This window comes from Phodopus roborovskii, unplaced genomic scaffold (genome assembly GCF_943737965.1).
Source record: "Phodopus roborovskii unplaced genomic scaffold, PHOROB, whole genome shotgun sequence".
NCBI lineage: Eukaryota > Metazoa > Chordata > Mammalia > Rodentia > Cricetidae > Phodopus > Phodopus roborovskii.
Window position 1 is genome coordinate 97,913 of NW_026125970.1, and position 27,913 is coordinate 125,825.

The following is a 27,913-nucleotide window of genomic DNA, read 5'->3' on the forward strand; positions in this document are numbered from 1 at the left end:
GAACTGTCTCCTTGTTGGGAACTGTTTACCAAGCAACATGTCTAGTAACGTGTGTCCTTTTCTCACCAGAGATGAAAAAGAGTTGCATTTGTTTCCCAAATATGGTAGCCTATGTGTGAATCAGAAAGGACACAAAGTTTATGCCAAAGAACACCTCCAGGGAGGATTCCAAGCTCTCCACCACAAGCTTATCCGACAACTACAGGAGGCATGGGGAAGGTTCTGATTATGTCAGCAGAGGAAACATTCTCCTGAGGTAGTGTTTGGGGAAAAAACAAGTAACTGGTTTTCCAAATAGATTTTCGTAAATAACTGACAGGAGATGGTCCGCTTCTATGGAAGTATTAACCCAGCTGATGAGTGTTAATTATTAAACCTTTTAGATGGTGGCTGGCTGATTTCTCTGCTACCCTAATCCAGGTCACAGAATAGTTAAAGCAGCTTTAAGTGGAGAGTGGATTTTTTTTTCTCAGTTTCTCTCCTGTTTTCGACTCTGAAACAATGTTGTGGCTGCTCTTTTTCCTGGTGACTGCTATTCATGCTGAGCTCTGTCATCCAGGTATGTAGCCTTGAAACTTTAAAAGTAAATTAAGTTTCCTAAATGCTTTCAAAGTCACTGAGTGAAAAACAACCAAACGATTTTTTTTTCTAAGTCTGCAGACATGTGGATTGAAAGTTGAACCTATGAATCTTAGGAAGAGGAAAGAAAAATGCAAATGATTTAATATGATTTTCACCAAAGTTGCAGGGGTACTGGGGCAGATCAATTGTAGTTCTTTGTTATGTTCATCTGGGTTGTATTAAATATTAGGATTCATTGGGCTCTGTTTTCTCAGTTTATCCTAATTTCCTGCTTTGTTGGTGTTGTTCTTTCTCTGGCAGATGCAGAAAATGCCTTTAAAGTGAGACTTAGCATCAGAACGGCTCTTGGAGATAAAGCAGTAAGTGAATAAAGTGAATACCTGCTGGCTCATTTCTGATTGTTTTTTTCTACTAGCTCTGGGCTTTCTCTACTAATTGGTTTATCTACATTGTGATCTTATCTTGATACTTTCAGTCTGATTTTTTTTTCCCAAAGCTAGATTACAGTAAAATGGGACTCACTGAGACAATGGGTTTTCTCATAGTGCTTGATCAATAGTGAGTGATTGAAAGTAGGTAGGGAAAATTGTGTTGCATAAAACAGGTTTGAACACTTGAACCTCTTAATTCAGTAACTTGGAGAGAAGGGGTCAGGATGGTCTGGTAAAGGTGTTTATGTCTAGGTTAAGTCTGCTTTTCACTGTTGTGGTTATTTAAATTTTAACAGCCTGTTTGCTAGTTATCAAAAAGAAAGATGGGTACTATCAACAAAGAAATAGTTCACAGTACAAAATTTTCTAGTTCCTATGCAAAGCTTCCAGCTATGGAAGTGACAGTATGGAAATTGTGCTTATGAAATCATAGAAGATAAATATCCTCACAGAGCCTATAAGGGATGGAAGAATAGTAACACTAAGGAGATGCTATTGTCTAGTTCTAGTGTTAGTTTCTCCATGTGGTCTGCATTTTAATTTAAACTAGTAGGTGATATTAATGCCTCATACTACAAACAAACAACAAATAAATCCCAGATAGCTAAGGGAATTAAGAGGTATTCTATTTGCGAACCAATCAGTTGCCTTATTTTTTATTATTCATTTGATAAGTAACAGTTGTCATGATAGCAAACATTTATTAAAGTATTGGTTTAATTTCTAGTCAGAACTCTTCTAAGTACTTGACTCCTATTAGGTTATTGATCGATTACCCTCTTGAGTATATATATGCCCATTCTCACAGAATGAGTGAGAAAACACAAATTCAAAGACATGTGACTCTTTTGACAATCTCAAGCCAGTAAATGGCAGACATAAGATTCAAACCCAGGCAGCTTGACTGCAGGGACCCTGCTCCCTACCAGTGTATAAGATTTCTTATCCCTGGATCCTTAGAGTTGGCAGCTAACACTGGGCTTATCTGTGCCCCGAGGACCTTATCATAGTGAGAGAATCATTTGTCCATGAAATACTCAGTAAGGCAAATGCAAATGTACCATCTTGAGGAGTATTACAAGAAGGAAAGGTGTACAGGGGCTCTGGCCTTAGCAGGAACTTCTGCAATGTCTAAAGTAGCCATGAACAGACATGAGAGAAGTATGAATGGCAGAGGGCCATCACATATGAACATAACAATTATCACAAAAAGGAGTTTAGTGAGCATGAAGGATGGGAGATGGATGCCTGGAAGTGAAGCTGTGGGGAAGGACGTGGTATTTAAGGACCTTGAAAGGAAAAAAAAAAAAAAAGGAACTGCAAGGGGAATATGTGCTATGGTGGTGGGGTGGGGGTGGGGAGGTTGTTTCAAGACAGAGGAACTGTTTAAAGTACCAAATGCTGTTGAGAGGCCAAGTTTATTGTGTGAAGCAATATGAAGGTCAATGAGGAATTTAGAGAGAGCTGGGTTGTTTTTTTTTTTTTTTCAAGATAGGATTTCTCTGTGTAACAGTCCTGGCTGTCCTGGAACTTACTCTGTAGACCAGGCTGGCCTTGACCTCATAGAGATCTGCTTGTCTCTGCCCCCCACCCCAAGTGCTGGAATTAAAAGCATGCACCACGCCACTCAGATTGAGAGAGCTGTTATTGTGAAGTTGTGGAACTGAAAGCCAGATATTGGAGGGGGTTAAAACAAAACAGCTGGACAAAGCAGCCTTGCAGACTACAGCCTAGCATGTGTGAGGCCAGGGTTCCATCTCTAATACTCTGTAAACCAGGCCTGGTAGCACTCAGGAGATGGAGGCAGAAGGAAGAAATTCACAGTCAGCTGGACACTGGTGGCACATGCTTTTAATCCTACCACTCTGGAGGCAGAGGCAGATGCATCTCTGTAAGTTCGAGGCCAGTCTGGTCTACAGAGCTATAGGTTTTCACTGTTGTTTTAGTGGGAACAAGTTGAACATGAGTAAAGTCATTGGAAAGGCTCTGGTACACAGAAGAAATTGAGACTCTTTCAAGCCAGAGAAGGGAGGAGAAGAGAAGCATTCTTAGCACACGTGTGAGGATTAGCCATTATCAGGAGAGATAATGTCTAGCGCCAGAGTTGAGGAAGAGGCTGGAATGTGTGTTGGTGGTGGAAACTTTGCTTCTTTGTCTTAATAGGAGGAGGGAATTTAAATTGATAAGCTGAGACATTATCTCTAAATTACAAAAGCAGGGGTTAGGGATTTAGTGCAGTGCCAAGCAAGGGGAAGGCCCCAGGTTCAGTTGTCAGCTCTGTGGGTTGGAGGGATTATAAAACCCAATGCATCTAGTGAGACTCAAAGTAGCAGGGAAAGTGTTTGATTTGGGGAAGGGTGTAGGAAGTTTGAAGCTGTCTTGAGACAAAGAACTTATGGAGAGCTCTAAGAGGTGGGCAGGTAATTTGGGGGGTAGGGCATCATGAATTTATAATTAAACAAGCCTTGTTTTGTGACTTTTAATCATTCAACTTAAATATGAGGTGTCACTGTCCTTAGATGTAGGCAGGAAGTAAAGTGACCCAGGGTCTTGAGTCCTTAGTGTAACTGTTACTGAAATGAGGAAACAAGGAATCTGAGATGACAAGTTCATACATGCTGCTAATATGCACCATGAGGTCTGTGAAGTCACAAGTGAACTCTAACAATACATTCAGTTTCATATACTTAGGTGTCTATATACCAAGTATCTGGACCACCAGTATATAAAGTGCTGCGAGCCCCCTTGTACATGTCTCTTCTGAGAGCTATTTTGCTCTATGGGTCATTAAGCCAGGACTGTAACTCTTAGTAACTCCTTATTCTTTTTTCAGTTGTACATTTTTTCTTACTACTATTATATGTGGCTTGCTTTGCCTGGAAAGTGTCTCTGAAACACTTTGAAAGGTGGAGCAGAAATGTGACATGAATGATACAGAAGCTTTTAGTCTTTTCCTCCACTCACGTTGGTTCTGTTGACTCAATACCCAACACAAAGCAGCACTAGTTAGACCCTTCCTGATCTCAATAGCTGTGAGCTTTACTCCATGGCCTGAACTGCACTCTTGCTGACAAAGCTAATGCTCACTTTGTAAGAGGCATTAAGGAAGCCTCTCCCAAGATCCAAAATGCAATTTAAAGCCATGCTTTGGCAAGTTCTGGCTAGCATTTCATTTTTCTTTGACTTTCTCATTTACACTTGAGCAGGCTCCTTCCCCATCTCCACATCCTCACAAGGCTTTTTCCATGTGTGTATAAATGTATACACATTGGTAATATTGTATACAAAGTTATATACACATGTAATATAATGTATACTTATTTTTTTAAAAAGTAAGATTTAGTTTTGTTTTATGAATCTCTCTCTCTCTCTCTCTCTCTCTCTCTCTCTCTGTGTGTGTGTGTGTGTGTGTGTGTGTGTGTGTGTTTGTATTTGGGTATCCATGGAGATCAGTAGAGTGTGCCAGATTCCCCAGAGCTGGAGTTACAGGTGATTATGAGTCACCTGATGTGGGTGCTGGGAACTGAACTCAGATTCTCTGGAACAACAGAATGTACTCTTTTCTCCTGAGCCATCATCTCTCTAGCCTTATATGTATGAGTTTTTATTAGACAAGGTCTCAATATGCAGTTCAGGCTGGCCTGGAACTCTATGTGGACCAGGCTGCCCTTGAGCTTGCAGCGATTCTCTTAGCTCTCCCCCCTGGGTTCTAAGGTTATTGTAAGCCTGTGCCATTGCTTGGCAAGTGGACAGGCTTTTTGTTGTTGCCGTTTTGTTTTTGTGTTGCCAGGGATCAAATCTAGGTCCTCATGAATGCAAGGCAAGCATTCTACCAACCAAGCTATTTCCCTAGCCCTGATTAATATTTTTCTGCTATTTTAACTGTACCAATTTTTATTTGTATTTTTTGCTTAATTATTTAATTAGACTATATCATTACAAAATAATGTCTGTTGTCAGGTGGTAATGGTGCAGAGGCAGAGGCAGAGGCAGGCAGATCTCTGTGAGTTCAAGAACAGCCAGGTGACACAGAGAAACCCTGTCTCAAAAAATAAAAAGTAAGAGTTATTCCCTGAAATAGTTAATACTTTTTAAACTTTCATAGTATAATATAAAAGAAGAAGTAGGAAAAAGGGGTATTGGAAGAGTTGGAAGGAAGATGGGGTAGATTTAATTAAAACACATCACACTCTTGTACAAACTTCTTAAATAATATTTTTTCAAGTTCATTTTAAAATATGGAAGAAGGAGAATAGTGAGATGGCTCAGTAGGTGAAGGCACTTGCCATCAAGCCAAATAACCAGAGTGTAATCCTCAGGACCACCCACATGGTGGAAGGAGAGAATCTGATGCCCCAAATTATCCCAAATTACCTCAAATCATCTGATTTCTACACTTGTGTCTGCACAAAAACACACATGAAGAAAATAAGTACAAATGTAGTAAAAAGATTGAAGGAAGGTAGCTGGGCATTATGACATACATATGTAGTTCCAGCACTTTGGAGGTTGGCATGGGTAAATTGCTTAAGTCTAGGAGTTCAAAACCAACCAGCCTGCGCAATGTAGTGAGACCATTTCAAAAAACAAAAACTAAAAAACTGGACTAAAACAGTATTTCAGATAATTTCTGAGGTTGGCATTAAAGTACAACACTTAGTGCTTGCACACAACATAAAAATAGACTACATTTTCTTCTTGATGGCATTTTACTGCAGCTATGTTAGACAGCACTGAAAGAAAGGGGTAAAGTAGAACTGAATGAAGAAAGTTCTAATACTACTGGTTAACTTATGGGGCTAGAGAGATGGCTCAGTGAGTAAAGAATGTACCATGCAACCATGAAGACCCAAGTTCAAATCCCCAGCAGCCCCCCCCCCACAAAAATCTTAGTGCTGTGGTGGATGTCTATAACTTCAGGGCTGGGGCTGGAGGACAAAGACAGGAAACTCTTGGGGCTTTTTAGCCAGTCAGTCTAGACAAAGTGTGAAGCTCCAGATTCAGAGACCATGTCTGAAAATAATATGGACCCAGGTGTGGTGGCACATTCCTTTAGTTCCAGCACCTTGGAGGCAAAGATAGACACATTTCTGAGTTGGAGACTAGCCTGGTCTGCATGTCTAGTTCCAGGCTAGCCAGGGCTACATATTGAGACCTTGTCTGAAAGCATACAAACAAAAACTGTGGAGCACAATAAAGAAAGATACTCAACATTTACAGCCTGTGGCCTTACTTGCATGTGTGGGCAAGTGTACTTGCATACATTTGTACACAAACACAAACACACACACACACCATGTACCCACACAAATAAAATTAAATTTAAATATTAAAAAGAATATAAGATACACAGACATTGTGAAAGCATTTAGGAAAAAAGAATACCCTACTTGTCCAGGGAAGGTTACCAGGGGATACATTTTCTGCTGTTGTTTAGGGTCATCTGTTTTTTATTTACAGCCCCTTCCTTACCATGAGAAGAGGACAAGAGCAGTAATGATAAAATACATTTTTCCATCTCAGTGTGAATCCAAATCCTAGCAATGTTCTCATGATAGGCCAGGATGAGTCATAGAAATATCAGATTTGTTGACAGATTAGTGGCATTGCAGTGTCAAGAAAAGAGAGTGTGTCAGGAAACACACCAAACTTGGAATTATAGAATGTCTAAGAATGTGAGTTGCCATGGTCTCCAGTGGGAGAGAAAGTAAACAAGAAAGAGGGTGATTGGCCATACCACCTAATGGACAGTTTTTCCCCAACCCTATTCACTTCTACTTTCTTTTTCCCTTCTCCTTCAGTATGTCTGGGACACAGATGAAGAATACCTCTTCAGAGCAATGGTGGCATTCTCCATGAGAAAAGTTCCCAACAGAGAAACAACAGAGTAAGCCAACGTCATGACATCTCAAGTTTGAGATAATGCATTATTTCAAATTTCTATCTTGAAAATAATGCAGTAACCCTAAGATTTAAGGGACCAATATTTCTGTTTCTTTCTTCATTATTTATTTGGATATTTTGTGTGTGTGTGTGTGTGTGTGTGTGTGTGTGTGTGTGTGTGTGTGTGTGCATCGTGGTGTGCAAGTGGAAGCCAGAGGACATCTTGTGGGAGTTGGTCCTCTCCTTCTACTGTGTGGGTTTAGGTTGTCAAATTCAGATCCCCAGGCTGGGTGGCAAGTGTCTTTACCCATTGAGCCTTCTCTCCAGCCCTTGCTTTGCTTTAAAACTTTCTATGTAATCTTGCTTGGCCTGGAATTTGTGGCAATCTTTCTGCCTGAGCCATCCAAGTGTTGGGGTAACAGGCATGAGAGACCATGCCCACCCTGGGGCCTGTATTTTTATGGAACATTTAAAAGAACTCTTTGCAATGGAGCAAAGCTTATAATTTATGTCATATTCCCTTTTTCTACAGGTGATCTGACTTTCAATGACCGTGATCAAAATTATAGTTGTATGTCTTTTATGTCATAAGCATTTTCCATTTCTAGTGTACACATATGATTTTTCTTACAGAGAGCTGGGTAATATCAAAGAAATCTATGCTTCTTTAAAAAGTAACCTAAGTATGGATAGACTATTTCTGCATTTGTATATATCAGAATATCTTGTTAATTTTTGTAAAAGTACTTACTATAAACTAATAGGGATTTTTTTGAGACAGGATCTCACAATATAGTCTTGGCTGTCCTGAAGCTAGCTATGCAGGTAGACCAGGCTAGCCTGGAGCTCACAGAGATCTGTCTGCCCTGTCTCTCTGGGATTAAATATGCTTGCCACCATGCCTGGGCAGTTTTTAATAGTTTTACATTTGTTTCCCTGTTCTTCCCTTTTCTATTTGTAATTAGGCTATACCCTAAGGCTGTCTGCCCCCTACCTCAGTTGCCTCCAGGTGAGAAGAAATGACTGGTTGAGCTGCATTGAGTATCTGAGCATGAGTTCCCATTTCTCTGGGAGCAAGCTTGCCCTGTCTGCCCCTACCAGGCTTCCCTGGTGAAGCTTCCTAGTAGAACTATCAGGCTTTGCTTGCTATATAAAGTTAAGGAACATCTAGATTGGAAGATGCCACATTGTACAACCTGCTAAGTGTCTTATGTGTTGCCCAAGCAGGTGATTTTACCTAGCTCAGTTCAGCTCTACCAAAGACAGTTATGGTTGAAGTTATTTCATTTTAGGATTTTTGTTGTTGTTTTGAGACAGGATTTTGAGGCTGGCCTTGAATTCATTAAGTAGCAGAAGGTGGTCTTGGCCTCCTGAGTATTGGAATCGCAGGCATACATAACCCCCTTTGGCTTTATTTCAGGACTCTTTAAGAGTAGGAAGAAAATTTGCCTGGGGATTAAATAGCCAGTCATTTTATCCTCATCCCCCAAAATGCTTTCCTAAAGAGTTCCAACTTCTCAATAATTAAGAGCCTGGAGAAGAGAACTACTATCAGTTGCTTTCTCTCAGATTCCCAATATCCAATGTGAGTATTAAAAAAATGAAATGGAAGCTGGGTGTAATGGCACACACCTTTAACCCCAGAATTCTAAAGACGGAGGTAGGCGATCTCTGTGAGTTTGAGGCCAGTCTGGTCTATATAAGGACTTCCAGGTCAACTAGGACTACACAGTGAAACATTCTCTCTCTCTCTCTCTCTCTCTCTCTCTCTCTCTCTCTCTCTCTCTCTCTCTCTCTCTGTGTGTGTGTGTGTGTGTGTGTGTGTGTGTGTGTGTGTGTGTGTGAAATCTAGGATTTGATGTCAGGTGTTTTCCTGTCTTGTTCTCCACCTTATTTTTTTTGACATAGGGTCTCTCACTGAGTCTGGAGCTCAAGGATGGGCTAGACTGGCTAGCCAGCAAGCTCCAAGATCCCCTGCCTCTTCCACTCATCCAGCATTAGACTTACAGACATATGCCACCACACCCAGCTCTGCCATGGGTACCAGAGATATGAACTCAGTTCCCATATGATCATGTGGCAGTCACTTTAACAACTAAGCTACCTCTCCAATTCTCACACATATGTACTTGAAAATTTCACACACTTATGTACTGTTATTTCATATGTATCCATCATTACCTCCCTCCCTTTCCCCCAGAATTACAAGTTTTAAAAACAGAAATAAGAGAGATAGTTAGAGGACTCAGCAATGAAAAGTCCACACTGTTCTTGTAGAATACATCAAATCAGTTCCTAGCTCTCACATAGGGCAGCCCATAACTTCCTGTAACCCCAGCTCTAGAGGATCTGATGCCCTCTTCTGGCCTCTGTAGGGGCACCTGCATGCAACAATCACACAGACATACGCACATAACACAATAAAAATAAAAATAGATCTAAATAAAAACAAGGTGATTGAATTGCAAAAGTTCAAAAGGAAAGAAAGCATTTATTGTCTCACACTGCTGAGTGTCTCTTTTGTTTACTAGTTTTCACTGCTCCTTGTCAGCAAGTTCTGTACTTTGCTGTGTCCCTGGCACTGTGACTTACTCCATGTGCTTACATTTCATCTGGTCCATGACTCTGTGAGTTCAAGGCCAGCCTCATCTAGAGATAGAGTTCCAGGACAGGTAGGGCTACACAGAGAAACCTGTCTCGAAAAACCAAAAAGGAGGAGAAGAAATTGGAATTCCCATAGGAATCTCATGCTGTAAGTGGGAAAAGGCACCAGCTGAGGGGGATGAGACTGAAGCCCAGACAAGGATGGACCAATAATAGGCAGGACCACACCTTGACAGAGACTGTCAGATGCACATATACTGGGGCATCTATTTAAACTTTGACCTCATTTAGGGCCCCCAAGATGGACTTCAGAGTTTTCCTGGATCTCTTTGTCTCTTTTCTAATGTGGTCACATTCAATAAATCCCCCCTTCTGCTTTCCACTTTTAGTTCAACTCTTTTAATTGGTTTACTGAGGATAGGTGTTTGGGCCTGACTTGGGGTTGCCTCTGCTGTTTCTAATATCATTTAAGCCGGATTTACTGAAACAGGAATTCCAAAGTGTTCTAAGTTGTTTTAGGGGCTACGATCCAAAGTGTTCTAAGTTGTTTTCAAGGAAACTATGATCTAAGTTTAGTCTAGTTTTCCAGCAAACAGACATTTAACTACATATTACACAAACAAGGCTTTGATAATTTATCACTTTTAGCAAGATAGGGAGAAGTCTGTTGCAGGTGTTGCTTTCTCTTTTTAAGTAGCATAGCACATGTAATGAATTTCTTGCTCTACTTATCTGTCCAAGGATAAGTCTTGTGACCTAAAAAGGAACAATGTGTTCTTGTATCCATGGAAAGGTAAGGGGATTACCTGTCTCGTGCTTGCAGTCCAGCTCACTTTTAGTCCTGATTTTCAGAAACAAGAGCCTAATTCTTACCACCCATTGCCTTTGCTGGCCTCTTTGATGAGAAATAGCTATGGAACCAATTTGCAGGGAATTGCCTTTAGGTCAGCATTTCATACACTTAAGGAGACAGAGGGAACATTTGCAGCTTCTTTTTAGTGAGTTGCTGAAAGAAGCTATTCATGTAGATGTTTTTTGTGGTTTAATAAGGATCAGGAGAAACAAATAGGCCAAATAGATGTTTATTCTGGGAGAAATAACTTACAACATAGACAGATGAACACCAGCAGGTTCTTGGTCCCAAGGATGCCTCCAGATATTCTCCTGTCTGCCTGCTGCCAGCAAGAGCACTCTTGGGCTCCTTCTCAGACCTAGTTCCCACAGGTCACTTCTGCCCCTGTCTCCATCCCCAATGGGCGTGGTCAGTACAACAGGTGTGGACAAAGTGAGTATCTCACTACAGATGTTAATATAATTCACGGAATAAAAATCATTGGTCAAGGACTGGAGAGATGACTCGGTGGTTAAGAGCACTTATTGCTCTTGTAGAGGATCCAGGTTCAATTCCCAGCACCGACATGGTGGTTCACAAGTATCCATAACCCCAGTTACAGAGACCCTGATGCCCTCTTCTGACCTCTATGGGCACCAGGATGTGCATGGTAGTTAGTTAATCCCAAAGATGAAAGGAGAAAGACCACTGACACAAATCATCATGGTCAAACTAATTAAAGCAAGCTTGTTTTTTGTTGTTGTTCACATACCCATGCTGCCTCCCCTAAGGCGGGGTTCCAGAGGTCAGCATTGGATGGGAGGAAGATAAGCCTTTTATAGCTCAGGAGTTGGAGGTTTCCAAATGGAGGACTTGACTGGCAAAATTGGTGGGGTTATGGGAGCAGAACGTAAGCATAAGTTACTCCTAATGAGCTAAAGATATGGTTGGAAGGTGGGCATAACAAGGTAGTCATTGATGTGGGATTCTGTACACTGCGGATATGTGTTGCCTTTATCGGTTGATGAATAAAGCTGTTTTGGCCTATGGTAGGGCAGAATATAGCTATGTGGGAAATCCAAACAGAGGTAGAGAAAGAAAGTAGAGTCAAGGAGATGCCATGTAGCTACTGAAAGGGTAAGATGACAGAACATTACCAGTAAGCTACTGCCATGTGGTGATACACAGATTATTTAAAATGGATTAATTTATAAAAGAGAACTAGCCAGTAATAAGCCTGAGCCATTGGCCAAACAATTATATTTAATATTAGCTTCTGAGTGATTATTTCATAAGCTGCTGCAAGGACCAGACAATGGGAGAGAAACTGGTCCAGGGGACCCAGTAGGACAGAGAAAAATGTTCAGCTATAAGTCATAGCAATAGGTAGTCATAACAGGGTAGACATAGATGATCATATAACCTTTTGAAACAAGGCATGCTTGCAATTCTTGGAACAAGCAGTACAGAACCAGTTGTACTTAAGGTTACAGGTGGGGCATAGTCCAATGTCTGAGAAACAGAGGTTTAATCATAAACAAGAATGAATCTAGTTTGTCTTTACTAAAAGATGGCTTTTAAGCCTAAGGCAAAGGCAGGCTGGTTCTTCAATACACACACACACACACACACACACACACACACACACACACACACACACACACCACTTGAAAGAAAATCAGGCACTCACCTTTAATCCTAGCACTCAGAAGGCAGAGGCAGGTGGGTCTCTGTGAGTTTGAGGCCAGCCTGATCTACAGAGTGAGTGCCAGGACAGACTCCAAAAAACAAAACAAAACAAAACAAAACAGAAAGAAAGAAAGAAAATCAGTCAGCCAACCATCATTCAGAATGATTGCTAATATAAACTCACATTGTTCTAAGTATCGGATTGGTACTTAGTTGTGATAAACATTTTTCAATTTGATTTTTTTTGAGACAGGGTTTCTCTGTGTAGCCCTGGATGTCCTGGAACTCATTCTGTAGACCAGGCTGGCCTCAATCTCAGAGATCCACTTGCCTCTGCCTCCTGAATGCTGGGATTAAAGAAGGTATGCACCACCACTGCAACTTTAAAAAAAAAAAAAAAAAATATATGTATATGTGTGTGTCCTCAGTGGCCAGGAGAGGGTGCTATATTTTTTGGCGCTGGAATCCTAAATGGAGCCTGATGTAGATTCTGGGAACTGATTGAGGCCTTTACATGAGGTGCAAATGCCATTAACTACTGATCCCTTTCTCCAGCCCCTATCCTTTTGTTGAAAATATGTAGTTCTACTCCAACAGTTTTTACCTAGTGATAATTTTGGCCTTCAGAGGATTTTTGCAATATCTGGAAACTTTTTTGATCATCACAACTGGAAGCTAAGAGGCCAAATTTGCTGTTAAGAGAATAGGTACCCCTTCCCCATAACAGAATTACCTGGCTTGATTGTGCTGAGTTATTCTTTCAAGTAGCACATGGGATAATATTCCTTTGATAACATGTGTCATATTTATTTTATCCATTCTTCTTTATTGATGGACATTTACATTGTTCCGATTCTCTGTTTCAATGAAGAGTGCTACCAAGACTATCCTCATCAGTGTTCCTGTTTATTGCATGTGCATGTAAAAATTTCTGGTAGCTACACTCTATCTTTTAGAGAATACTTGCAATCAATGATCCAGAGTGGCTTGACCCATTGGCTTTTTCATAGCTCCTTGGGATTTCCTTTCTACACAACTTGCCAGTCCTTGGTATTATTTAAATTTAAATTTGGGGAGGGGATGGAGAGATGGTTCAGCAGTTAGGAGCATCCCCTGCTCTTCCAGAGGACCTGAATTAGGTTTTCCAGCCGTTCAGCAGTTCACAAGCACCTGAAACTCCAGTTCCAGGGGATCAAGCACCATCTTCTAACCTTCAAAGGTCCCTGTTCACAAGTACATATACTCATAGACACATAAATGAAATTTAAATACATCTTTAATAAAATTGTTTAGCAATTTGAAAAGTTTAAAGTAGCTCACTTAAAAAGCATTTTACAAATTTTGATTATGAGGCCAATTATTCCCAACTTAATATAGCATGCAAAAAAAAAAAAAAAAAAAAAAAAAAGGAAAAGAAAAGGTGGAACTACGTTTCCTTAGTTCACCCCCCACAAGTGGAAATATTTTTGGAAAGCATGCCTTACTTCAGTTTGGTCATATTTGTATCTTTGTTACTTAGTATAAGGAGCTGCACATTTCGGAATACTAAACTTGCCATTTTCTTGCCAGTAGAGGTCAGAATTGGTTTGTGGTTCTCAGCCAGTACCTCACTATTTATTTATTTATTTATTTATGGCTCTTAGTCCAATGAGTATTGAAATGCCTGTAGACACTGTTGCCTACTGCTTGAGAGCCCAAACATGCTGCTTCCCTTAAGCTACAATGTATAATCTGGCCCAAAACCTCAGCAGTGCCACTAGCAGAAACTATGGTGTGTCCTGGAAAGAAATAATTGATTATCTAAAAAATATGATAAACTCAAGGATAATTAAACTCTTTTTTACTCTAACAAACAATGAATTACACAAAGTGGGCACACTGGGTGTTTGGTCGCAAGAAGATGGAAGGAGTTGGTTGGCAGGGGAAAAGGCAGGTTTTGATACCAGCAAGTTTCCATTGTGGGCTCCTTGGGACAAGAGAAGGTTATCTGTGAGACCCACCAACCCTAGAGTTAGGAAAGGTTCAGTAGTATGCAAGGGCTGGGGCTGAGTGTGAAGAGGCAAGACAGTAACTCTCTTTTAAGCCAAGGAGGTCAGCAGGGTGGATTTGCTCAGGGCACTCTGCCTACCTGACTGGCCAAGACAGTGACCACAGACATGATATCATCCTGGCTGTTTAGAGCAGTGGCTCTCAAACTTCCTAATGCTGTGATTCTTTAATTCATTTCATGTTGTGATAATCCTCATCCATATGATGATTTTCATTGCTACTTCAGAACTGTAATTTTCCTCTGTTATGAATTGTAATATCTGATGTGCAGGATATCTGATATTTGACCAGTGTAAAAGGGTCATTTGAACCTCAAAGGGGTCACAAGCCACAGGTTGAAAACTATTGGCTCAGCTTATAAAGGGCATAAATGATCCTATACTGTTAGGTTCTCCATGGGCAAAATCTGAGCTATCTGATACCAGGCCACTGCTCTCTAACTGGTAAAGGGCTCACTTTGAACCTCTGCTTTATCCTCCCACCCTTCAGCTTAGTGCCTACTGGCAAGAGGCCATCATGTGGTGAGTCAGTGGCTGGATGTGATGCTGCCTGGAAGACCAAGGAAGTTTATCCCCTGTGCTTTCCATTGCTGATCCCTGACACTTGGGTCTGGGCAGAGGGGCACTTGCTTTTACTTTTGTACCCAACACTGAAAGGAAGAAAAGAGACAACTTCCTACACATAGCCATTGGGAGAAGAACAGCTACCTTTCAACATTATAGGCTTGAATATTCTTGTCAAGAACAGCAAGATTCTTGTCTTGTCTGTGAAGGTGATTGATGTGTGTGTTATTCTTGTGGGCTGGATGGTCCTGACACATGTGCAAGCTTTTGGAATTTTCTTCTATAGGAGATGGCTAACAGCATGCAGGATCTACATTTCCGCACCAGCCTTGTTGGTTTTACGATGTCCCTCCTATAATTTTCAGCTTTCATCCACCCTTGTAAAGATTTTAATTTTTTGAACACTAATGTCATTTTTATTTTCACTTTTATTGGTAACCCATATGTAAAGAAGAGAGGCTGTCACATTTCCAATATGCAGGTGAAAGACCACAGGATTAAGAGTTGCTGGTGATTGTAGCACTTATGTTTGCCGGCCTGTTCAAGGTGATGTAAAAGCAGATGCTCTTCTTGTGACCTTTACCCTTGAAACTACGTTGGGAAGGCACTGCTTGATGATCCCAATGCTGGAATAGGAAAGACAAGTATAGATAGAGCAAGAATTGAATGAAGAGTAGATGACAGCTTTTGTTGGGAGGGTGACTGGACAGGACATCTGCAAACTTGAGAAAACATGCAGGCTTCTGTGCCTGAGACAGAGGCCATATTGCTGAGGAAGCAGGGAGGCTGTTAACTACTTGGGTGATGAACAATGATCTCCTTTCATTCTTTCTATTGCCAAATCACACCTTTGTTTTTGGTAGATCCTTCAAGTATATGATTTTGAAATAATTGGGTCTTCTTTGCAATTTTCCTTTCTTTTTTTTCTGAGACAAGTTCTGGCTGTCCTAGAACTTGTTCTACAAACCAGGCTGGCCTTGAACTCTGAGATCCACCTGCCTCTGCCTCCTGAGTGCTAGGATTGAGGGAAGGCTTGTGCCGCCACACCTAGCCTTGTTTCGAATTTTATACATTGTATTTTGATTACTGTCACCACCACCCCAGCCCTGCTTCTTCCTCTAACTCCTTCCAGATCCATGCCCACATCCTCCCCTCTTCCCAACTTTGTGTCCTCTTAAAACATAATCCAAGCCCAGTCTGTGCTGCCTGTGTACTCATGGGTGTGGAGACTCCCACCTACCAAGGCCTTAATGAAAACTGATCCACTCCCAAAGCCATCAACTTGTCACTAGCTCTTCAGTTAGGGGTAAGGGCTTGTGAACTCCTCCCTGCTTTATGCTGGAGGGCTGATTGGCTCAATCTTGTACACTCATGTGCAGGCAAACATACTGTTGTGAGTTTGTGAGTACAGTAGTTCTGTCATGTCCAGACTATACGGCTTTGCTCCAGTTTCCCTTACTTCTGGCTCTTGTAGTCTTTCTGCCCCCCTCTTACTCTATAGTCCCTGAGCCCTGGGGTGAGGGTGATACAGATGTCTCCTTGTGACTAAGCATTCCACTGACATTTATTCTCTGTACTTTAATCACTTGTCAGTTTCTGCATCAATGGCCATCCATTGCACAAAGACACTTCTCCGGTGATGTCTGAGAGCAGTACTACCTATGGGTAAAAGGATAATTTAGAGAGCAGTTGGTACTGTGTCCATTTAACAAAATAGTAGTAGTAGCTTTACCCCTGGGGTGTGTAAGCTTCCTAGCCATAGGTTCTTGGCCAGATTTGCAGTACTAGGCATGTGTTTCCTCCTGTAGAACAGACCTTAAATCTGTTCAGGAAGTGAAATTTTATCTTCTTCTTTTCTCAGAAACAGGCTTTCTCTGTGTAGCCCTAGCTGTCCTGGAATTCACTCTGTATGTGGGGTTGATCTCGAACTCACAGAGTGAGTGCTGCTGGGATTAAAGGTGTGTGCCACCTGGTGAAATTTTATCTTCTTAAGACATTCTTTCCTATGGTAGAAATGACTTCTCACACATATCTAAGGTCTCTCATGAAAAGGTAATCACATCAGAGTTTGGAGAGTTTTCTGCTATTTGTGATGATATTCTTGTAACACATTCCTCTCCCACCCATCTCTGCAGAATTTCTCATGTCCTGCTTTGCAACGTAACCCAGAGGGTATCATTCTGGTTTGTGGTCACAGATCCTTCCAAAAATCATACTCTTCCTGCAGCTGAAGTACAGTCGGCCATAAGGTAATCATCCCCACATTTGCTGTCTGCTGATCTATCAGCCTGCTGATGAGCTCAACTGTTTTCATAGACACTCCACTCCATAGACGATGCATTGACCAAAGTGTCACAAGTCTCATTCAGTTCATTTTCATCAAAGGTTAGTGTAGTGAGTGATGTTCATCCAGTAGCAAATTGCCTTCAAGGAAACAAATGGCTGGCAATGTTTGGATACATTTTTCTTGTCACAACTGAATGAGAAGGAGGCACTACCCATACTAAGCAGGCAGGAGCTAAGGATGTTGCTATCCATCCTGCTGTGCACAGGACAGAACTCCCTCAATAAATTATTTGACCTCAAATGTCAATTGTGCTGTGATTCAGAGACGCCTGTCTAAATCCTAACTAAGAAAGAATGAAGAGCACTTTTAAACATATTTTAATTTAAAGAAATGCCTGTTATTTATATAAGCCACCTTAAATATAGTTCTGTTATTCATTCAAATCTAGATGATATCTCTCAAGAAGTAAAACTGGGGGGGGAGGGGTGGAACTCAAAGGTCATGATTTATATCAGGTGAGAGACGGGCTTGTACTTTATTTCTAATGTTTTATTTTTGTCTTACTTCATTTGTTTTTTTTAAAATTATGATTGCCTTTTAGAATGAATAGGAACCGGATCAACAGTGCATTCTTTTTGGATGATCAAACTCTAGAATTTTTAAAAATTCCTGCTACTCTTGCACCACCCACGAATTCATCTGTGCCCGTCTGGATTATTGTATTTGGTGTGATATTTTGCATTGTCATAGTTGCAATTGCACTTCTGGTTCTGTCAGGAATCAGGCAACGACGAAGGTAAGATGTTTAGAAGGAATGATTTAGGGAATATTCATGTATTTTCTTATGACTGGTTTCAAGTACTGTCTAAAACTTACAAAAGTCATGACTTACAAAATGACTATCATAATTTTATCTTTTGATGTTTTTTAGACTCCATTGTCTCTTATTTAATAAGGCCCCTTCCATTACTATCTCCTTTTATTCCATTCTATTTCCTTTATTATTGTATGCTCATTATGACTCTCTCTCTCTCTCTCTCTCTCTCTCTCTCTCTGTGTGTGTGTGTGTGTGTGTGTGTGTGTGTGTAGGTCGGAGAGGACAACTTTATGCTGTCAGTTTTCTCTTTACCCCTAACGTAGGCCCCAGGGATCAAACTCAGGTCATCAGGCTTGCTTAACAAGCACCTTTAGTCAACAAGTCACCCCACTGGTTTTCCTCTATTGTATACTGTATGACTGTCTTGTATCCAGACTTGAGTTTAGTATCTGTGTTCTAGTTTCTGTTGCTATCATAGAACACTGACCAAAAGCAACATAGGGAGAAAAAAAGCTCCTTTCTTCTTTTGGATTATAGTCCATCCTTGAGAGAAGTCAGGACAGAAACTCACAGGCAGGAATGGTGTTTGTTGGCTCACACAGTGGCTCTTAAATAAGCTCATGCTTAGTTAGCTCACCCCTCCAAAAAAAAAAAAAAAAAAAAAAAAAACAAAACACTGAGTTTCTCTGTGTAACAGCTTTTGCTTTCTTGGAACTTCCTCTGTAAACCAGGCTGGCCTTGAACTAACAGAGATCCACCTGTGGCTGCCTCCTGAGTGCTGAGAGTAAAGGTATGCACCACCATCTGGCTTTTAGCTAGCTTTCTTATACAGCCTAGAACCACCTGCCTGAGGAATGGTGCTGGCCAGAGTGGGCTGAGCCTTCCCGCATGAGTTCATAATCAAGATAGTCCTCGCAGACATGAGGCTTATCCTCTCAGGGAACTCTGGGCAGTGTTAAGTTCTATGCTGAAATTTTGTAATCTGGATACACCTTTGGTAGTTAGTAATCGAGTGCAAATGCCCAGGGTTGCACAGATGGTTCAAGGACTCCCTTTGTTGGCCCAGGGCCTGTAGGCCCAACTCCTGTTCCAGATGCTCTGGCTGTGCCAGCCTTCTCTTCTACTGATGGATACTGGCCCCTTGTGCATCTTTGTAAAGAATTCTGTTGCTTAAGGCGTTTGAGCTAACTGCCTAAATCAGAATCACCTGAACACTTGTGCCGTCTCTGGCTGACTCAGATTCACTAAATTAGAGTATGCGAAGGAGATGCATTTTGATATCACTCAAGTTGTTCTAATTTATTTAATTTTCAGATGTTCAACTTACTGGCTTGCACATAGGGCTCTACTTCTTGAGTTCATTTTCTTGCAGTCAGTAAGACCAGCTATAATGTGTAAGTTATTGACAGTGCTTCAAAACAGAATTTCAGATCAGTGACAGTTACTGATGTAGCAGCAAGGACAGGAGACAATTTCTCAGCACGATGAAATGAGAATACATTTTTGGTTATAAGGATCTCTAATTGATAGAGGAAGATAAAACTTCCTTGATTTCAAAGATATTTTAATGACTGTAAATTATGTGCATGTGTGTGGGGGGAATATGTGCTCATAAGTGCAGAAGCCTGGAAGAGTCCAGAGGTGTTAGATGCCTCTGAAGCTGGAGTTCTAAGTGTTTGTGAAGCACCTGATGAGGTGCTGGTGCTCAAACTACAGTTCTCCCTTCAAGGAGTGCATGTTCTTAAAAGCTGAGGGATCTCCCAGCCCCCCCCCAAATCTGTCAAAACCTGTCTAAACCTACCTCATGGGGACATGAATCCTAAAATCAAGGGGTATGGTTTTTGAACAGCTGGGACATGTAGGATGCATGTGTTGGATTAAATGCCTTTCCCCACATTTACTACGTTTCCTTTGTGCGTCCCTAGTTACTAACAGAAGCATTTTCAATTCCAAATATTTCCATTTCCCCCACAAATGATAAAAGAAACACTCTGGTATAAATGTCATATATGTCTATGCTTTAAACTGTGCCCAAAGATTAGGATCAAGTGGTACTTGCTCGATTTTCCTAGGTGCTAATGGCATGAAATGCCAACTTCTTTGCTATGGGACATGCATTTGTTTTGGGTTTTAGAGTATCAATACTCATTCTCTTGCAATATTTGAAAATCAGTGTTTGGTCCTTTACAGTTTTGTGTTCATTCCGAGATGTTTCAAATGATCTGAAACCTTTGTGATTTGATGTCATTTCTTTGATTCCCAACTTCTTACTAGTGAGATATAATGTAGGAATTAAAAGAATGGATTCAGGTGATACACTGCTTAGGTTCAAAGTATTGATCTCTAGATTATGCTCTCACATCAAACCCATTAGCTGTATGCAAGTATAAACAAGGAGAGGGAAACTGAGTTTGGGAGGAGAATATGGCTTTGTGGTCCTAGAGCCAGTCATTCTAGGTTAAATTTACTTTTGCTGTCTGCATGTAGATACCTTTTCTGAGCTGATAAGCTACGTGTGCTGGAAATAATTAACTTGATAGGATTGAAGACTTTAGTACAGGAGAGTGCTCAGAGTGGTATCTGGCATACACTGAGTGCTCAGCAAGTGTTAGCTGTTACTATTATTTTATTATCTTGCCATTTGCTGGTCTTTCAGCTAGTTTGTGATGGGATCAGCTATTTCCTTCCAAACAGATTTTGCAGTAATATAATAATTGGCTGGGTAGCATCATAATCTGTTGCCTGGGAGAAGTGAGGCTGTTGTTACAACTCTGCCTTCACAAATTCAGTTCACCTCCAAACAAGGAAAACAGATGAGCAAATCTTTTGTGAAACCTGGAAAGCATCAACAATGATCAGATACAGTCAGCACAATTAAGATGGCCTCCTGGAGGGAAATTGTTTATGTATTTTAAGTTTAATACTACCTGTGGTGGTTTTCCTCTTTGGCAAAACACTGCTTCAAAGATGAGGAAAGGATACAGTTTAAAGTGGGGGAGAGTCTGTCTATTTTCTTGAGACAGGCTCTCATATAGCCCAGGCTGGTCTGGAATGGATTGTATAGTGGAGGATGACTGAGAACAGGTCATCCTTTCTTTGCCTCCCATAAACTGAGATTATAGGTATATGTGACCATGTCCAGTCTGAAAACTCCTTCTAATCGTAGAAAAGTTAGAGATTGTTTTTTGCAGCTTTGAGGAAGAAAGTTAATGAAATGTTCGGCTTGGGTCATCAGAGAAGGCTCAGCAGGTAAAAGTAAATGTCCTCATTTTGATCCCCCTGGACCCACATGCCAGAAGAAGAGAACAGACTCCTTCAAGTTGTCTTCTGACCCTACACTCATGCCATGGTGTGATCTGGCATGTGAACTGCTTGTGTACACACACACACACACACACACATACACACACACACACACACACAATAAAATGTAATAAAAGCTTTTTTAAAAATAAATGTTTAACAAATCATCCATATGTTAAATAACAATGAACACAGTTGTGTTCTTATGTGGTCATTTAAGCTACTGTTCTGTTTCTATGGAGAGGCATTCTATATTGGTCCAAGATAGATGAATACTTACTCAATACGATTGAGGAAATGTCTCAAGCAAGGCTTTAATCTTTCTGTTAGTTTTGTTAATGACAGCATTATGCTGACTATTCAGAACTGCAGGGTTGGGTGGACTAGAGGTCAAACTACGTAAATTTAAATACTGTGTCATTATATATGTAAACTAGATCAAGCCACCGAATTTCCACATATCCCAATTTTCCCACCTACAATAAGGATGTAGTATTTTACAACTAGTTCCATTTCTGATGTCTTTATTTTCTGTGTGTGTGTGGGGTGGTAACCCAATCAATTTCATTAGGGTTCCATATAGGTGATGGATTATTTACAGGAGCATCAGCAACTTACTAATGGCTACACCACTGAGGAAATTATCTCTCCCTTCTCTAGCAACCCTTAACTGTGTGTAAATCTTCAGTGTGTAAACCTTCTTGAGGTCCTCTTAGATATGTATAATTCTTAACACAACAAGAGAAAATAATTAGCATGGCAATTTGTCATTTGAGTTACACTTTTATTTGTATGTGATTTTTTTCGTTTGTTTATGTTTTAAAAACAGGGTTTCACTATGTAGCTCTGGCTGTCCTGGAACTCACTCTGTAGACTCACAGAGATCTGCCTGCCTCTGCTGAGATTAAAGGTGTGTGCCACCAAAGCCCAGCTTGAATGTCAAATTGTAATATATGATACCACTGAGAAGATTACAGCTTTATATAAGAAGGAGGATTTATAGAAATCCAAATTTGCTACTGAGCTTACAAGAAGAGTAACTAGAAATAAACCAAGCAAATTTAGTAATGACTCTGCTCAGTATGAACATTATCTAGGGTTCTATGTCTGAAGTCCTTGGCCTTGCTGCATTACGGAGAACAAGAAAATGATTGCCTTGTAGGCAGGGCTCATCTGCATTATCTGTGTTCGTGTATACTGTGATCTGCATGAAAGCTCCTATCATAGACTGAATGATCAATAAAGAAATAAAAAATACACATGCAATGGGAAATTAGTGTGTTTTGGATAGAGTTTAGTGCATCTAAAATAGAGTTCCAGTCAGCTTCTTTCATGAATCATATCCCATTCTAAAAGAAAAGTCAGCACATATATTTGAAACCCAGTTTTCATCATCTGAAAATCAAGAATAAAAAGAAAATCTGTACTAGATTGTAGTGAGAATTAAATAACATCACGTGTAGAAGGTATCTAGTGTGACTCATGCCACGAAGGAGATTCTTATCACCATTATTATTTCTGTTGTTGGCTAATACTAAAGAACTTGCCTGCTGTGTCATATGATTAGAAAGTTGCCCGAGAAGCTTAATCCCAATGCCTGTTGACCCCACCATACTGCAATGCCCATTAAGTCATCCCAGTGACAATGACCTTTCCATCAGACATTATTTAGACAGATCACTAGGACTGCTCTATTTGCTAATAATCAGTACTGTCCTGTTTAAAAATGTATTTCATCTATCTTTTATTGTTTTCCTGGCCATTCTTAGTACTTAACTTGGGCCATATTTTGTTTGAAGAGAGACGCGAATACCCTTTCTGCTTTTACTTGGTACTTCCCTATTTCAGAACAGATCATATTCTAGTTCACAACACACTGTAGCCTCGAGGTCCTCCTGAGATTTCTTGTGTCATCCTTTTTGACCCTCTTCTCTCTGAATTATAGGAGGTAGTTTCCTCATAGTATTGTTTTTCCCCTTATACCTTTCAAGGATCACCTGATGTCTCAGAGGCAGTGGAAGTCATTAACATTCAATTCTATTTTTCAGAACAAAGTACTCATATTTTTAGCAGAACATCAGATCAGAATAATCCAGAAAGACAGTTAAGTTTTATTATCCTTAGTAAGAGCAGCTCATGGGCACTGGATCAGCTTATTATGGCACACACTATGAAATGTGACAGGTGCTATAAAGTTGGTAGATAACCTTTGAGCTGCTTATCGTGTCTACCAACTAGCGAGTTCCTGACACTGCAGTTCATGAAGCCCAGCAGAACCAAGACAGGGGACAACTGGACCCAAGGTCACACTAAACAACATGTACCTGATTTGTCTCCAACATGACTCAATTTGATAGCATTTCATAAGGATTCCTCTCTGACCCTTTTTGGGTGGAAAATGATCCTTCTTTGAAAGAAAAGAAACTCACCTTCTCCTGTTTGTATCTTCCTTTGATTTACTCCCCCATTCACTGTGATGCCTGGTTGCTTATTCTTCCTTTGTGGTTGGAGTAAGGGAAGTCAGATTCCTTGCATTTATCTGCACATGGTCAGCTCTCTGTCATTATTCTTCTAACCCCACAAAACTGTATTTTACAGAAGAAACTGTCTGTCTGGTAGATACTGGTTATTGTTTCTCAGGCTAGTTTTGCATTGAATATTTTAGTATGTTTATATGTACATATGTGTGTATATGCATATATACACATATATATCACAGATAATGTGTATATGTTTGTGAGTCTCTCTCTCTCTCTCTCTCTGTGTGTGTGTGTGTGTGTGTGTGTGTGTGTGTGTCCCATATTACAAAGATCCCCAAGATTTTTTGTTTTGAGACAAAGTCTTACTATGTGGTCTAGCCTAGCTTCAACCTCATTTTGTAGTTCAGGCTGGACTTGAGTTTACATATATTATTTGTCTCTGCCTCCTGAGTACTGATATTTAATTATGTGAACCACCATGCTGGCAAGATTTTTGTCATATGGACTCATGTGTAATTCAGGGTAAACTTTAGCTGTTTAAAACCCAGTGTTATAGAAAGTTGTTATTCATCCCAAACCCAAAGAGTGATTTTAGGGGGGTTTGAACTAACAAAATTTTATGTATTTATTCTTTGTATGTGTGTATGTTTGTGCTTGTGTGTGCAGGCCGCAGCATATGTGTGAAAGTCAGAAGGCAACTTTCAGGAGTCAATCTAGGTTCCAGGGATCAAACTCAGATCATTAGACGTGCACAGCAAGTGCTTTTACACACTGAGGCATATTGCTGGCCCAAAATACACAGTTTTTGCTGATAATTTGTAAATATATATTTCCTGGTAGTATTTCATTTCTATGAAAAAAATCACTTTTCTCTTTTATGAAACATTAAAAGTGAAGAGAGGGAGGATAGGCGAGTCTGGAATTCTCCCCTTTCATTGAATCCTTTCTCTTAGGTGAAGGACTGTCTTCCAAACTCATGTTGTAGTCTTCTTAGCAAATGTTGGATACTATGACAGTAAGAGATGAGACTCACCATTACAGATGCCAGTTACTTTTACTTTTTGGAGTCCATAGAAAATGATGGTATACCTGTCTACAGAAGGAAGGTCTTTCAGTGGGTAAATGAACCTGGTGGGAGGATCCTCTCATTATATAGAAGTCTCATGTACCCAAGTCTGTGCTGACTGTTGAGATTTAGAATGGCCAGTGATGTGTCTTCACCTTAAGGATGGGATAACATGACAGCCTATCTGTGAAGACAACTCCAACTTCCAACACAGCATTAAGCTGAAAGTTGTATGAGTTAACATTTAAAAACTTATGATTCTTATTTACTGATTGTTTAAAGAATTATCTGTGCCATTTGATAATGGCATGTACAATGGCAAAGTACTGTCAAATGATGACATCGGGATCTACAGAATTGGAATGCTAACTTGATTTTTTATTATGAATGTTAGCTATTTGAAATTATTTAATGAGTCATCAGTAAAAATCTGGCAAAATTGATACTAATTCCTAATTCTTAAGGGAGTAATATGAGTATTTTTGTCATCCATTAAAAGAAAATACAAGAGTCATGAAATTTCATAAGTATATATGTCTTCCCTCCGTTTCCTCCCTTTCCTTCTCTTATTTCCCTCCTACTTACAATAGATTCCATTCAACATCTACGCTAGTTGAGTAACTTTGCTACAACATTAATTTGTGCATCTACTCATGCACTTGTTTATCCATCCATCCATCCATCCATCCATCCATCCATCCATCCATCCATCCAATAATTTGCTGTGTAGCCACCCAGCCACTGTTCTAGATTGGATGGATTCAGGGGATGATTTATTTATCCCCTCAGTTGAATGCCTTCCTTTGAGTGATTCCAGGACAGTAGTTTTATAAAATATCTTTAAATTCGAAATTTTCTGATTATGAGTTTCAGATGGAAAATATTTATGTGTGTGTGTGTGTGGGGGGGTAAGAATACAACCCTCCAATATGTTGGATCTTTTCAGCATTTATGTGAGGGTGCTTGTCAATTTGTCTGTCTATGGATTGTGTTCAACAGATTTAACAAGTGTCTTTTGTATCTCATCCATTGGTTATGAAGCTATTTTGAGACCATCTGTATCCAGTCATCATTAATGGACTATTTAGTTTCCATTGATGAGTCTCAGCAAAATGACTATTATAGCCATGGTGACTTTCTATTACCCTTTCTTTATTAGCTAGAGTTCTTCTGCAAATAAGAGCTTTCTCTTCTTCCCCCTTTTGTGTACCTAATATTCCTTAAAACACATTAAAGTTGACCCTCCTGTAGGACTTTTTATGAAATCCCATCCTTTATCATCATGGAATCTTCACCACCTCCTCATCTGTCAGAGACTCACCTGTGTTTCTCTTACCACTGTGGGGAATCCCTAGGCTAATCACAGTAATTTTCAACATCCTAGCCAAGTGATACTATTAGAAGTACCTCTTGGAAGGCCAACAGATTCCTTGTACAACAGAATCCTGCTGGCAAATCTGGTGTCGAGGCACTCACATCATGATGTGACTCAGGCTTTGAACACCCAGAAATCCTCCTGCCTCCACCTCCTGAGTACTGGGATTAAAGGTGTTCACATCCGGTTTATTGAATATGTTGAATAAAAAAAAAATAGGTGTGGAAAAGTGGGGATAGTTCTGAGGTTTCTCATTCAAAGAAATTACCAAGAATCAGGTGATGCTTTAAAGCCTATTTAGGTTGCATGGGTTATACTTGAGTCTTCCCATCTAACACATGCAAAAATTGTATCTCCTCTAAGCAGTATACTTGAAATAAATCTTAAGATGATAAAACTGAATTCTGGGGCTGGAGAGAGGTCAGCAGTTAGGAGCAGCTCTTGTAAGACGACCTAGGTTCAGTTTCTCACACCCACATGGTATCTCACTTCTAACATGAGAAAAGCCTGGAATGATATGGAGTTGCAGCTGGGAGCTATAATGTAATTAGTAAGGTCTTTTATGAATTCCAAACCCAGACTTACCAATTAACGCAACTGTTTGGTAATGAGTAAAGCCAGTCAGTTTTTAGCAATTCATTTTTTTCAAAGTCACAAGAATTGGAGTTCTGATGTTTCATTAATTTGAGTTTCATCAGCATTTGTGGAACATTACTTTGTCAAATTCTGTGAGAGAGATTTATTGCTGTTTGAAATTCCATTTGTTACAAAGTTTGCTTAGAGCTAATATTTAAAAACTTGACAGCACATCATATATTTCTTCATGTTCCTTTATGCAACTTGCCTGTATGAAGTTTTATGAAAATGAATTCATATGTGTATACATATATCTATCCCTATAAGTTTATACTACTTTTTCTAATTAGTGTGCATATATCATTATTACAGAAATATTTTTTTTTTTGGTCTTGGTTTTTCAAGACAGGGTTTCTCTGTATAAATTTGACTGTCCTGGAACTCACTCTTCAGACCAGGCTGTTCTTGAACTCAGAGATCCACCTGCTCTGCCTCCCAAGTGCTGGAACTAAAGGCATGTGCCACCACTGCCCTGCCATAATTCCAATCTTGGTAGTCTTTTTACCTTACCAACTGTTATGGTCCTCAATTATTTCAGCGTTCTCAGGCTCATATGCCCCTTTCTGTTCTTCACGTTTGTAAACAAGACCATATTCAGCCAAAGCTTTCTCATCCTAGACCCTACTCACTCTTCTTATGTGCTTTTAGGAACAATAAAGGACCACTTGGAGTGGAGGATGCAGAGGACAAGTGTGAAAACATAATCACAATTGAAAACGGCATCCCCTGTGATCCCTTGGACACAAAGGAAGGCCACATTAATGATGGCTTCTTGACAGAGGATGAACGCCTCACCCCTCTCTGAGAGTAATAGTTTCTTGGCAGATTTATTTGGTTTCACCACTCTTTTTTTGTAAGAAATTTTCAGTATGCTTGACTGTGGTAGACAATGAATTATACCCTCAAAGACCACTGCAATCATAAGGCATTGAGTTCTCAAAAAGGTTTAAAACTTTCCCCTGATAACTGAGTGTCTAAATGTAGTCATGTGTGTTTTTAATTACTGATCTGAGTATTTTTAGAAATAGAGTCAGGGCTATAAATATATTTCACACTTTGAAGACCTAAGAAAAAAATTAAAATTTCCAATGGAGAATAACTAAAACGGTGGCATAGAAATAATTGAAAAATGATCTGTTTTGACTATTGTTTATTTGCTCTGTATATGATAAAGTGAGAAGAAGTAAACATGGGAGGGATAAAATCGGAATTTTAATCTGTTCTTATACCCACATCTGCTTGTATATTTTATGCATATCAGTCTTTAGTAGGGCAAGCAGGTCTATTTGCAATTTTTACAAGTCCTACCTATGCTA

At 40.0% G+C, this 27,913-nt stretch overlaps 1 protein-coding gene across 2 annotated transcripts; it reads left to right on the plus strand.

Moving 5' to 3' along the window:
- Positions 1 to 215: 215 nt before the first annotated feature.
- On the plus strand, positions 216 to 27,743 carry Cltrn (collectrin, amino acid transport regulator). 2 transcript variants are annotated; one of them, XM_051179207.1, is made up of 6 exons: positions 227 to 559; positions 883 to 941; positions 6,815 to 6,900; positions 16,769 to 16,882; positions 17,522 to 17,716; positions 27,246 to 27,743. In XM_051179207.1, the coding sequence occupies exons 1-6, from the start codon at positions 502 to 504 to the stop codon at positions 27,400 to 27,402; spliced, it is 669 nt and encodes a 222-aa protein (XP_051035164.1). In that variant the 5' UTR covers positions 227 to 501; the 3' UTR covers positions 27,403 to 27,743. The 2 variants fall into 2 exon arrangements, with proteins under 2 accessions (XP_051035165.1, XP_051035164.1); XM_051179208.1 differs by lacking the exon at positions 16,769 to 16,882 and having other exon boundaries at positions 216 to 559.
- Positions 27,744 to 27,913: the final 170 nt, after the last annotated feature.

What these genes read in the sequence shown, in the direction of transcription:
- Cltrn (XM_051179207.1), top strand. Translation starts at nt 502, where the DNA reads ATGTTGTGGCTGCTCTTTTTCCTGGTGACTGCTATTCATGCTGAGCTC. An exon ending in CGGCTCTTGGAGATAAAGCA is followed by an intron (nt 942 to 6,814) that starts GTAAGTGAATAA and finishes CTTCTCCTTCAG; the next exon opens with TATGTCTGGGACACAGATGA. An exon ending in CCCAACAGAGAAACAACAGA is followed by an intron (nt 6,901 to 16,768) that starts GTAAGCCAACGT and finishes CCATCTCTGCAG; the next exon opens with AATTTCTCATGTCCTGCTTT.